The following is a 13,157-nucleotide window of genomic DNA, read 5'->3' on the forward strand; positions in this document are numbered from 1 at the left end:
GTTACTCCAACCACAGAACGGGGCGCCGCTGCGTGGTGCCAAGGATTCCAACATCACCATCAAAATACAGGTCCAGATACTGCAACAGCTTGGGTTTCAGAGGACCACAGCTCTTTAACATCCTCCCTAAATGCCTGAGAGACTTACATGGTGTGGATGTGGGTTTCTTTAAAACTAAACTGGATCTCTTCTTGTTGGGAGTCCCAGATGAACCTACCTCACGACAGGAGACACGGATGCGGGCAGCAGCATCGAACTCCCTTGTTGATCAAGTGCCACGTATCAGAGGTGGATTCACAAACTAGTGTAGCTCATTCAGCGGTGGTGCCCCAGCATGGCCGCGGCCTTCGGGCTAAAACATTTTTAAGGATTTAAGGATTTATATATATATATATATATATATTATAAATATATACATATATATATATATATATATTAAATATATATCTGTTTAATTTCGAAATGGAATCGGCAGCTTATATTTGCTGCCGATAAATTTGGCGCGAGTACGATGAGTTCGAAAAATTTAGGTCAGATATTGCTGAAGCGGTAATGTTACTGCCTCGTGTAATTTCTCTCCCTCCTGGCTTTCTTTACTGATGAATTTGTTGGCCCATGGAAAATTGACTTGATTTAAGTTAATCAGGTTGATTTACCATTAAAAAACGATGAAACAATGCATTGTCTAAAGATGAACGGGGTAAATGTTTTTTTAATTTTCTCCTGGTTTACGGAATTACTACTATTTTGCGGTTGAAGCCTTGGCTGTTATTTCTAGTGGGTTGAACGGCCTATTATGGCCGTTCCTTAATTTGTTGTTGTATATATATATATATATATATATATATATATATATATATAATGTAATGCAATATAACATAATATATGTGACAATTATTCGGTTGCCATAAGATTCTTTGTCGAAACTGTGTCCTTAGTGGTCGTAGAGTCCAATGTGGCTTTATAAATGATGGTCTTGGACATGTAAGCTCCATTTGGCGAGCACAAATTTTTATCCCTGCATGAACAGCTGGTTTCATTTTGTTGTTTTTGTGCGTTGTGTGCAATTATATTTTTAAAATTAGTAGTTGAGCTAAAACTGATTTTTAAGTTAAGTCTATTGAAGAGCTTTCTGTAACTATGATTGACTGGAAAATGTCTATCAGTGCTAAGAAATACTTGCCTATATTAAAGGTCACCTTGGGTGAGTAGGGAGGTGTGAACCAGATGATTTTCCAATTCCTATGTTTTCTTTTCTTTATTATTGGACTGGTGGTAGGTGTATAGGTTATTTCCTCGCTAGATCCACTATCTTTTAGAGCCTTATTATATACTGGGGCAACGCTATTAAAAATCTCCCTATTGGAGGAGAGGCTAGAAATTCTTTTGCTAATGTTTTTAACTAAACTTTTAAACACTATGGGGGGATGGCAGGAACCTACATTAATATAACTAAGTCTATCGTTGGGCTCGCTATAAGGTTTATAAATATTCTTTAGAACTAAGGATACATCAAGGAAATTGACAACCATCAGGTTGATGCCTGTAATTATGCTAAGACAGAAAGTTTTCATCATTTGGATGTGCGCGTATGGGTATGTGCATGTATGAGTGTGTACATGCATGCGTGTGGATATGTATACGCAATCGTTACCAGCATCGCCTTACTGGCACTTGTACCCGTGCTTGTAGGGTGCCAAGAGCACCATCCGAGTGTGATCGTTGCCAGAGAAGCCAAGTGGCTTCCGTGCCAGTGGCACGTAAAAGGGCACCATTCAGGCGTGATCGTTACCAACGTCGCCTTACCAGCACCTGTGCTGGTGGCATGTGTAAAAAGATTCAAGCGAGGTCGTTGCCAGTACCGCCTGACTGGCCCCCGTGCCGGTGGCACGTAAAAAGCACCCACTACACTCTCGGAGTGGTTGGCATTAGGAAGGGCATCCAGCAGTAGAAATTCTGCCAAATCAAGATTGGAGCCTGGTGCAGCCATCTGGTTTGCCAGCCCTCAGTCAAAATCGTCCAAGCCATGCTAGCATGGAAAGCGGACGTTAAACGATGATGATGATGATGATGTACATGCATGGTTGCATATGTGCATCTATTGGCATGTATGTGGGTGTGCATGTATGTGTTTCAAAGACAATGTTCAAAATTAACAACACAAGGGACTCGGCAGATTTGTCCCTAGAATAAACTGATTCAAGTACTTTCATGGCATTCTAAGCATTTGTAGAGAGGACTGCAAAAAGAGAGCGTTAACGAATGGGATTTACTGTAAAAGAAGGAATAACAGAAACATGTAAAGTCTGGGTAAAAAATATAAAACAATGAATCACGAGGCATAAAAGAAAACACAAAAAACAACTGCAACAAATGGGAATGTTTGAAATGTTTAATATCAGAAATGTTAACACCTCACAAAGCAGCCTGTGCTCCAGAATGGTCGTATGCACCTGTCAGTTGTCATCAGTGACCTTCATTTACTGCGATCACTTAATGCCGATATAGTGAAAAGGGATACAATCAATTACAAATAGAACCAACTCTCAATTTTGACGGGGCAAATTCAGAGCAAGGCCAGGGGCAGATAAGTGATATGGGCCAGAGCCAAATAAGGAATTTAAAAAATTTTCTTTTTTTTTAAAAAAGTCAAAGGATTATTGTATTTCATGGGATATAAGACGCACATTTTTACAAAAACAAGAAAGTCTCTAAACGATCACCCCAGGTCCTGTATGCAAAGTTGGGCTTATATTACATACTAAATGCACTAAAAGAATATAGGTACTGTTGAAATAGGGGTGCATCTAATGTGCCTGTGCGTCTTTTATGCCAATCAAATACAATAATTGTTTTGCATATTTATGCTCTGTGTGAGTGAGATCTTTGTCCAGATGTAACAAAGTTTCAAAATAACTCGCACATTTACAACCAAGAGATTTCTGTATCACTGCAGCACACACCGGCCGCAGCATAGACATTTGCCCATTATTCAAATATTCTCAGTCACTAAAATAGTTGTAAATCCTGTATAAAGCTTTTTAACAAACTTTTGTTTTATGATTTGCCCCGTAATTCAATATGGAAGTCCAAAACAAAACGTTAACCGATTGTAGCATTGGAAATGACTAGTACGAGAAGTGTGGGGGTGAAAATGGCTGATATATAAAAAAAAAAAAATTAAGGGTGATGGTGAAAGCAAAAGGTGGTCATTTTGAATTGTGAATATAGGGAAAATCATTCTCATCATTTAACGTCTGTTCTCCATGTTGGCATGGCGTGGACAGTTGTTGTAAAGCTGAAAACGAGGTAATCTCTACTCTACTCTTCTCCTCTGGAAGCCATCTACTCGCGATACCAGAGGGCACACACTCTCCTACCCTGATGTAATCTCCAGGGATACAGGCATCAAGCAACAGGACCTCCGTAATGCTATGATGGACCGTGAAGTCTGGCGTAACATAGTAAATTCCATTGTCTTGACCACGGTCAAACAATGATGATGATGATGGACAGTTTGACAATTGCCGGCAGACGGGAGACCCGCACCAGGTGCCAAGTGTCTGTTTTGGCAAGGCTTCTACAGCTGGATGCCCTTCCTAATGCCAACCACTTGACAGAGTGCTCCACTAGTTGCTTTTTACGCAGCACCTGTACAGGTGCTTCTTAACAGCCAACCTGTAAACTTTCATTAACTGAAAATCAAAGACATTTTATTTTATGATGAAGTGAATAATGGGTAAATATATATGTCACCAGACGGTATATCAAAATGTGTGTGTGTGTGCGTATGTGTTTTGAGAATCAAGACATATATTTGTGCATGTGCGTATATGTATGTTCAAACATGTACATGCATACACATACATTCATACACACACATATACGTATCGAAATTACGTGTGTATGTGCTTATGTCCATATGAGTATTCACATTGTATCGCATTCACAGATGTACATTCGTCTGAGTGTCTCTACGTGTTCCAGTCTGCCTTCATGTGCATCTCTATCCGTGTGAATTTGCATATATACATGTGTGTATGTGTGCGTGCGTGTGTGTGTGTGTGTGTGTGTACACATTTGTGAGAGTATGTGTGTATGTGAGAGAGATTATTAAATAAAGCTGACAGAAACCGTTGCCTGTAGTTCCAGTTAATAATAATAATACCAGTAACAATCAATAATTAGCTTTTCAAATTTTTGACACAAGGCCAGCAAGTTCATGGGAGGGGGTAAGCCAATTACATCAACCCCCAAGGCTCAAATGGTCCTTATTTCATCGACCCCCAAAAGGATAAAAGGCAAACTTGGCCTTGGTGGAATTTGAACTAAGAACATAAAGACACACATAATGCTGCTAAGCATTTTTCGCCTGGCATGCTAACGATTCTGCTAGCTCACTGCCCTAATAATAATAATAATAATAATAATAATAATAATAATAATTCTTTCTACTACAGGCACAAGGCCTGAAATTTTAGGGGAGAAGGAGAGTCAATCTCACTGACCCCAGTACTTGACTGGTATTTAATTTATTGACCCCGAAAGGATGAAAGATAAAATCGACCTTGGTGGAATTTGAATCAGAACGTAAGGACAGACAAAATGCCACCAAGCATTTCGGCCAGCATACTAACGATTCTGCCAGCTCACCACCCTAAATAATAATAATAATAATAATAATAATAATAATGATGATGATGATGATGATAATAATCCTTTCTATTATAGGCACAAGGCCAGGATTTTCTAGGGAGGGGAACAATCGATCACATCGATCCCCAGTCGTCAACTGGTACTTAATTTAACAACCCCGAAAGGATGAAGAGGAAAGTCGACCTCAGCGGAATTTGAACTCAAAATGTAGCAGCAGACGAAATACATAATAATCCTTTCTATTAAAGGCACAAGGCCTGAAATTCTGGGGGAGGGAATGTGTTTAATGACATTGATCCCAGTGTTTCACTGGTACTTAATTTATCGACCCTCAAAGGTTGAAAGGCAAAGTCAACCTCAGCAGAATTTGAACTCAGAACATAGCAGCAGATGAAATACCGCTCAGCGTCTTGTGTAGCGTGCTAACGATTCTGCCAGCTCGCCGCCTTAATAATGATAATAATAACAATAGAAATAGAAATTATAATAATAAAATATCCTTTTAACTAATAGGCACAAGGCCTGAAATTTGAGGGAAGCGGGGGACAGTCGTTTACATCGACCCCAGTGCTTGACTGGTATTTAATTTATCAACCCTGAAAGGATGAAAGATGAAGTCAACCCCGGCAGAATTTGAACTCAGAATGTAAAAACAGATGAAATACCGGTTTCTTTACTGCCCACAAGGGGTTAAACACAGACGAGACAAACAAGGACAGACAGACGGATTAAGTCGATTATATCGACCCCAGTGCGTAACTGGTACTTAATTTATCGACCCCGAAAGGATGAAAGGCAAAGTCGACCTCGGCGGAATTTGAACTCAGAACGTAACGGCAGACGAAATACAGCTACGCATTTCGCCCGACGTGCTAACGTTTCTGCCAGTTCACCGCCTTGATAATAATAATAATAATAATAATTATTATTATTATTTTATTATTATCATTATTATTATTATTATTATTATTATTATTATTTCAAATTTTTGTCACAAGGGCAGCTTGGGGGAGGTGGGGATGAGTCAATTAGTACTTATTTTAATGACCCCGAAAGGATGTAAGGCAAAGTCGACCTCAGTGGGATTTGAACTCAAAACATAGCAACGGGCGAAATGCTGCAAAGCATCTTGGCCAGCATGCTAACGATTCTGCCAGCTCACTGCCTTCAATAATAATAATAAATTACAATAATTTTTAACATAAACACAAGACCACATATTTTTAAGAATATGGTGCTGTTGGTTATATTAGTTGCTGTACTTGATTGCGATTTGAACTCAGAACAAGAAGAGACGTAAGTAAATTGCAAGGCATTTTGTCCAATGCTCTACCATTCTACTATCCAACATCCTTTCTAGTAATGATCGTAAATGTGTCAAAGCAAAACACACCAGAGTCCAATTAGGAAGGGAATCTTTTAATGAATGATGGGTAGAAAACTAATACGAGAGAGAGAGAGAGAGAGAGAGAAGACATAGAAGGGGGTATGGGAAATAGAGGGGGGAGACAAAGACTTGGATGTATTTTGATGAATGTGGGCTGGATTAAAGGAATATGAAAGAAATGGGGGAGGAAGAAGAGGTGGGGGCAGAGGAGGTGAAAGAAATGAGTGAGTTGAGGGGAGGCAGTGCAGTGTTGATGTAATGAGAAAGTGAGGAGAGAAGGGCCAGAGTTAAAATTGAGAAAGGATGGTGAGAAAGTCGTAAAAGAAAAGAAGCAACTTGTAAAGTGTGTGTGTGTGTGTGTGTGTGTGTACATAAATATATCAAGAAAAAATAAAGACAATGGTGAAGGGGGAGGAAGAGGAGGAGGAAGAGGAGGAGGAAGATGAAGAAAAGAGATAAGAGAGAAGGAAAGAGAAGAAAAAGAAGTGCAAGAATCAGAAAGAAAAAAAAAGAAAAAAAAATGGTGCAAAGAGGAGAAAGATGATGGGGTGGGGGTGGGGAGTAGAAGAAAAGAAGGAATCAGAGAGGGAAAGAAAGGAAATGGTAAAAAGATGAAATGAAGAGAAAAAAAAAAAGTGGAAGAGATGAGGCTGAAGATAAAGACTGAAAACTTCCAAGTCAGAACTGAGAAAACGATAAACAGATAATAATTCTCTCTTTCTCACTCTCATTTAAATGTATTATTATTATCATTATTATCATCATTATTATCATTATTGCTATCATTATTATTATTATTATTATTATTTAACAGTTTTCTATGCTGGCAGGGTTGGACATTTTGGCAGGAACTGGCAAGCCAGAGAGCTGCACCAGGATCCAATTGTCTGTTCTGGCAAGGGTTCTATGGCTGGATGCCCTTCCTAATGCCAACCCCTTCACAGTGCACCAGGTGCTTTTTTTTTTATATGGCACCCACATGGCTGCTTTTAAACATTACTATTTTCTCTTTATCTCAGGTTCTGTAGGAACTGCCGGAGTGTCACATGCATAGCAGGCTTGCTACCTGCAACCTACAGTACCATCCTATCCGTTTTTTCAGCTATCTAATACTATCCTGTTTATTCTGGCCGAGCCAAGGAAGCAAACCTTTTGTAACAGTTCTACTGGGCACTCTATTTCAAGTTACTTTATATTCTCTTTGATGCCTTCTGATACTGTTCCCAAGGACCCAATAATAATTGGCACTATCTTTACCTCCTTCGTTTTCCATAGCAGGGCTATTTCGTATTTAAGAGGGTTGTATATACCTTTTTGCCTTCCTTCTTGAGTATTCGTCAGTCAAAGGGGCATGCAACATCAACTATATAACACATGTGGCGCACCTTGTCCACCACCACAAGGTCCGTTCTGCTATGCTCTTGTACCTGATCTGTTTGGATTGGGAAATCCCGGAGGATTTTGCTAGTCTCTGACTCCACCACTCTCTGTGGCTTGTGCTCATAATACATGTTGCCTATTTATTATTATTATTATTATTATTATTACTATCATCATTATTATTAGCCCCTTTTGTTGCCATATTTCTGTTCAAATAAGCTACCTTTGTTCCAATTTTGAAAAGAATGAAGAACTTTGTAAAATCATTTTTCCCATGATTAAAGTTGAAAAGGTAGACAATAAATTAATAAAAAATTTTGATGAAAAGTCGGGTCTTTTTTTTTTTTTAATTCAGATCCCTTTAAAACAGGAAGTTTATGTCACAGAACCAAGAGCAGCCTCAGATGGATTTTGTATCCAAAGAGTTAATCTAGAAGGCAATAGCTTGTTGACAGAATCGGTAAAGTGTCAGATGAAATGTTCGATGTGATGTTTAGTTCCATCCTTTTAGATTCTGCATTCAAATCCTGCTAGAGTCAAAAACTTTGCCCTTCATCCTTCTCAGCGGAATTAAGCAAGGAAGAATCAACTTAAACTGACCAGTGTCATTTTAAGTGACCTCTTCCCACAGTTGGCAATTTTTGCTTTTGCCACAATCCAACATTATTATCAACATCATCATCATCATTGTTTTATCCATTGTTGAAAATACCAGTCATGTACTGAGGTCAACAGCTTCAACTAAACCCTCCTATTCAATTTGATGGCCTTGATCCTAAATGAAAAACATTATTGTTGTTGTTGTTGTTGTTGTAGTAGCAGAAGTAGTAGTAGTAGTAGTAGTAGTAGTAGTAGTAGTAGTAGTAGTAGTAGTAGTAGCAAATGGAGTTGATTAGCAGAAATAATTTGGGTGCCAGAATAATACCTTGTGGTATTTGATCCAGCTCTCTACATTTCTAATTCAAACCTTGCTGAGAGCAAATTTGCTTTTCATCCATCCAGGTACCAGTTGAGTACAGGGGTTGATGTAATCAATCACCCACTCCTCCTGAAGTTGCTGGCCTTGTGCCAAACATTTTAAACAGGCATTATCATTATTATTATTATTATTTAGTAGTAGTAGTAGTAGTAGTAGTAGTAGTAATGGGGTCAAAATAATCGACTAATTATTAGAAACATTATTATTATTATGATTATTATTATTACTATTATTATTATTATTATTCCAGTACACAACTGGTACTTAATTTATTGACCCCGCAAAAGGATGAAAGGCAAAGTCAGCCTTGGAGGAGTTTGAACTCAGAACATGAAGACAGACGAAATGCTGCTAAGCATTTTGTCCGGCGTGCTAACGATTCTGCCAGCACACTACCCTTTATTATTATTATTATTGTGCAAGAAACAATTATTGTTATTTAACTTTGGTTGCTGTAAGCTCATAAAATTGTCGGTTCCCCGTTCTATTCATGAAGAAAGGGAGCACAGATGGTCAGCAAGTAGTCAGTAGGTAGATATATATTTATATAGCAAGTGGTTACATACAGGCTTTTGTCTCTTATCAGGTAAAAAAAAAAAAAAAAAAAAAAGCACACACCTCGTCGGAAACGAAGTGTCAGAGTTCTGAAATGACTGAGTTTCAAGGAGAAGCTGCTGGTGTTTCGGACACTGATGCAAGCTCTGTTTTATGTTCCCCACCTTCCTCATTTGAAATCTTCGATGTGGAACCTTGTTGAAGGAATCGCTGCCATTTATTCAAACGGTCTTGTCTTTCTTCTTCCGTTTCTGCAATGTCGAATTTCTCTTTCCCATCCCAGGTCTCGGCTACAATCTTTTTCTGTGCAAACCACCGACCATTCAAAGCTACAATACATTCGTCGGCTTCTTCAGGTTCTCGAAAAGTCACTGATATCACACCTTTCTGGTTTCGCTACAAGAAGAAAAACAAGCATATAAATTTTGCATCAACAGGTGTAATATTACCTAAATTTTTTATACATATACACACATACATACACATATGTACATATATAAATATATATATATATATACTTATAAACATCTATCTTTCTATCTATATTTTATATATATATATATATATATATATATATATATATATATATATATATATATTTTCTGGGCAGGGAACACTGACGGGGTTGGTGGCGTGGGTATACTTATCGCTGAGAAATGGATAGATAGAGTAATTGAGGTAATCAGAGTAAGTGACAGAATACTTAAGATTAGAATAGTGCTTCATAATAGATTAGCAACCATTATATCGGCCTATGCCCCTCAGCCAGGGCTACCCGATGGACAGAAAGACAGTTTCTATGACACCCTACTGCAGACCACCTCATCGACGAACGACAGGGACCTTCTCTTTGTGGCTGGTGATTTCAATGGGCATGTTGGACGACATGCTGGGGGCTTCCATGGCGTACATGGAGGCTACGGTTATGGTTCCCGCAACGAGGAGGGAACCAGGCTGCTGGAGTTCTGCGATGCGAATAGTCTTATGGTCTGCAACACTAACTTCAGGAAACCAACAAGCCACCTGGTCACCTACCGATCGGGCCGGCATACTAGCCAAATCGACTACATCCTTGCCAGAAAAAGGGAAAGATGGCTGCTTAAAAATGCCAAAACCTTCCCAGGCGAAGAATGCACCCCACAACATAGACTGGTAGTTAGTGACTTTAGGATCAGGACTAAGAGGGCGACTAGAAGACGACCAACATGGAGAAGAAGGGTCTGGAAGCTTAAAGCCCCTGCGAATGGACAGAGATTTAGAGATATGTTACTTGAAGCCTTTGACGAAGTGGAAGGGGGTATAGCTACACATGGGGTAGAAGACAACTGGACGTTTCTGAGGGACAACCTGCTGAAAGCCGCTGACCAGATCTGTGGCTGGTGCAAAGTCCCCTTAAGACCCAAAATAACGTGGTGGTGGAACAATATTGTTGACAGGGCTATTAGACAAAAGAAACAGGCTTGGAAGGCCTGGAAGAACGGTGGTAGCAGGGAAGGGTATCAGACTGCCAGAAGGGAAGCTAGGAGACAGGTCTATCTAGCCAGAGGGGAAGCAGATAAGAGAAAATTTGCCAATGTCCTGCGCCGTGAGGATGAAAGACTTGAGGTATTTCGTGTTGCAAGACAGTGTGTGAGAGAGAATCGTGATGTGGTAGGAGAGAAATGTGTTCGCATGGAGGATGGTTCACTTGCGCTAAATGAGGATGCAAAGAGAGAAGCTTGGAGACGCCACTATGAAAGGTTACTGAATGAGGAAAATGAATGGGATAAAGAGAGTCTGCCGAATGTTGACCCTACAGAGGGACCAGCTATCCGAGTTGATAGTTCCGTGGTAGCTAAGGCAATTAGAAGCATGAAGACAGGGAAAGCCCCAGGCCCATCAGGAATTACTGCAGAGATGCTCAAAATATCTGGCAGTGTCGGCTATAACCTAGTCACCCGTATAGTCAACCAGGTGATACACGAAGGAGTCATACCCAATGACTGGTGCAGCAGCATACTAGTCAACTGCTACAAAGGTAAAGGTGATGCCCTAGATACAAATAATTACAGAGGTATCAAGCTGTTGGATCAAGTAATGAAGGTTACGGAGAGGGTCATAGCCCAACTAATTAGAGAGAGAGTTAGTTTAGATGAGATGCAGTTTGGGTTCGTGCCAGGGAAAAGTACCACTGATGCTATATTCCTGGTAAGGCAGCTGCAGGAGAAATACCTAGCCAAAGATAAGCCCCTGTACCTGGCTTTCGTTGACATGGAGAAAGCTTTTGATAGGGTCCCCCGATCCCTTATCTGGTGGTCAATGAGGAAACTAGGGATAGATGAATGGCTGGTGAGGACTGTGCAAGCCATGTACAGAGATGCCGTAAGTAAGGTTAGGGTTGGCAACATGTACACAGAAGAATTCAAAGTAGAGGTTGGGGTCCACCAGGGTTCAGTACTCAGCCCCCTCCTATTTATCATAGTACTCCAGGCAATTACGGAGGAATTCAAGACAGGCTGTCCCTGGGAGCTCCTCTACGCTGACGACCTTGCTCTTATTGCTGAGTCACTATCAGAACTGGAGGAGAAGTTCCAGGTGTGGAAGGAGGGTTTAGAATCAAGGGGCCTTAGAGTCAACCTAGCTAAAACCAAAGTACTAATAAGTAGAAAGGTAGACAATCCACAAATATCTTCAGGAAGATGGCCCTGCTCGATCTGTAGAAAAGGTGTAGGTAGAAACTCTATAAGATGTACCCAGTGTAAGCTATGGACACATAAGAGGTGCAGCAATGTCAAAGGTAGGCTAACTGGGAAGATAGTTTTTGTATGTGGCAGATGCTCGGGAGCATTAACCTCCGAAAATCTGCAGAAAACAACTTCCGTCACTTTCCAGGGGGAAAAACTAGAAGTAGTTGATAGCTTCCGTTATCTAGGTGACCAAGTCAGTAGTGGGGGTGGGTGCGCTGAAAGTGTAACTGCTAGAATAAGAATAGCCTGGGCAAAGTTTAGGGAGCTCTTACCTCTGCTGGTGACTAAAGGCCTCTCGCTCAGAGTAAAAGGCAGACTATATGATGCGTGTGTACGAACAGCCATGCTACATGGCAGCGAAACATGGGCTGTGACTGCTGAGGACATGCGTAAGCTCGTGAGGAATGAAGCCAGTATGCTCCGATGGATGTGTAATGTCAGTGTACATACTCGACAGAGCGTTAGCACCTTGAGAGAAATGTTGTACCTAAGAAGCATCAGTTGTGGTGTGCAAGAGAGACGATTGCGCTGGTATGGTCATGTGGCGAGAATGGATGAAGATAGGTGTGTGAGAAAGTGCCAATCCCTAGCAGTTGAGGGAACCCGTGGAAGAGGTAGACCCAGGAAAACCTGGGACGAGGTGGTGAAGCACGACCTTCGAACTTTAGGCCTCACTGAGGAAATGACCAGAGACCGAGACCTTTGGAAATATTCTGTACGTGAGAAGACCAGGCAGGACAAGTGAGCCCAGCCCACTTATGAATGCCTTTCCTCCCTTGGACACAAAGACCGGTTGAGGCAAGCGAAGTCGATATAGAACCTCATCCGACGACAGACACCCATGCCAACCCCCCATGCTTGCGAAGACATGTTGGGGCAAGCGAAATCGAAATCGAAATCGAAACCGAATTGAACCAGCCAGGATCCCTGGCCTGGTGGTACGTAAAAAGCACTATCCGACTCGTGGCCGTGGCACGTAAAATACTCCAATGCGACCGTACGACAGGCACCCATGCCAACCCCCTTTGCTTGTGAAGACATGTTGGGGCAAGCGAAATCGAAATCGAATTGAACCAGCCAGGATCCCTGGTCTGGTGGTACGTAAAAAGCACTATCCGACTCGTGGCCGTGGCACGTAAAATACTCCAATGCGACCGTACGACAGGCACCCTTGCCAACCCCCTTTGCTTGTGAAGACATGTTGGGGCAAGCGAAATCGAAATCGAATTGAACCAGCCAGGATCCCTGGTCTGGTGGTACGTAAAAAGCACTATCCGACTCGTGGCCGATGCCAGCACCGCCTCGACTGGCTTCCGTGCCGGTGGCACATAAAATACACCAATCTGACCGTGGCCGTTGCCAGCCCCGCCTGGCACCTGTGCAGGTGGCACGTAAAAAGCACCCACTACACTCACGGAGTGGTTGGCGTTAGGAAGGGCATCCAGCTGTAGAAACATTGCCAAATTAGACTGGA

General features: G+C 41.2%; 1 protein-coding gene across 2 annotated transcripts in view; it reads right to left on the reverse strand.

Moving 5' to 3' along the window:
• Positions 1-8,807: 8,807 nt before the first annotated feature.
• LOC115215024 (HIV Tat-specific factor 1 homolog) overlaps positions 8,808-13,157 on the reverse strand; it is a 153,525-nt gene continuing 149,175 nt past the window's right edge. For both annotated transcript variants that reach the window (XM_036505202.1, XM_029784151.2), the window contains exon 8: positions 8,808-9,353. In XM_036505202.1, the coding sequence (XP_036361095.1) occupies positions 9,063-9,353 (291 nt within the window). In that variant the 3' untranslated portion in view covers positions 8,808-9,062. The remainder of the gene's footprint in view (positions 9,354-13,157) is intronic.

Source organism: Octopus sinensis, linkage group LG8 (genome assembly GCF_006345805.1).
Source record: "Octopus sinensis linkage group LG8, ASM634580v1, whole genome shotgun sequence".
Taxonomy (NCBI): domain Eukaryota; kingdom Metazoa; phylum Mollusca; class Cephalopoda; order Octopoda; family Octopodidae; genus Octopus; species Octopus sinensis.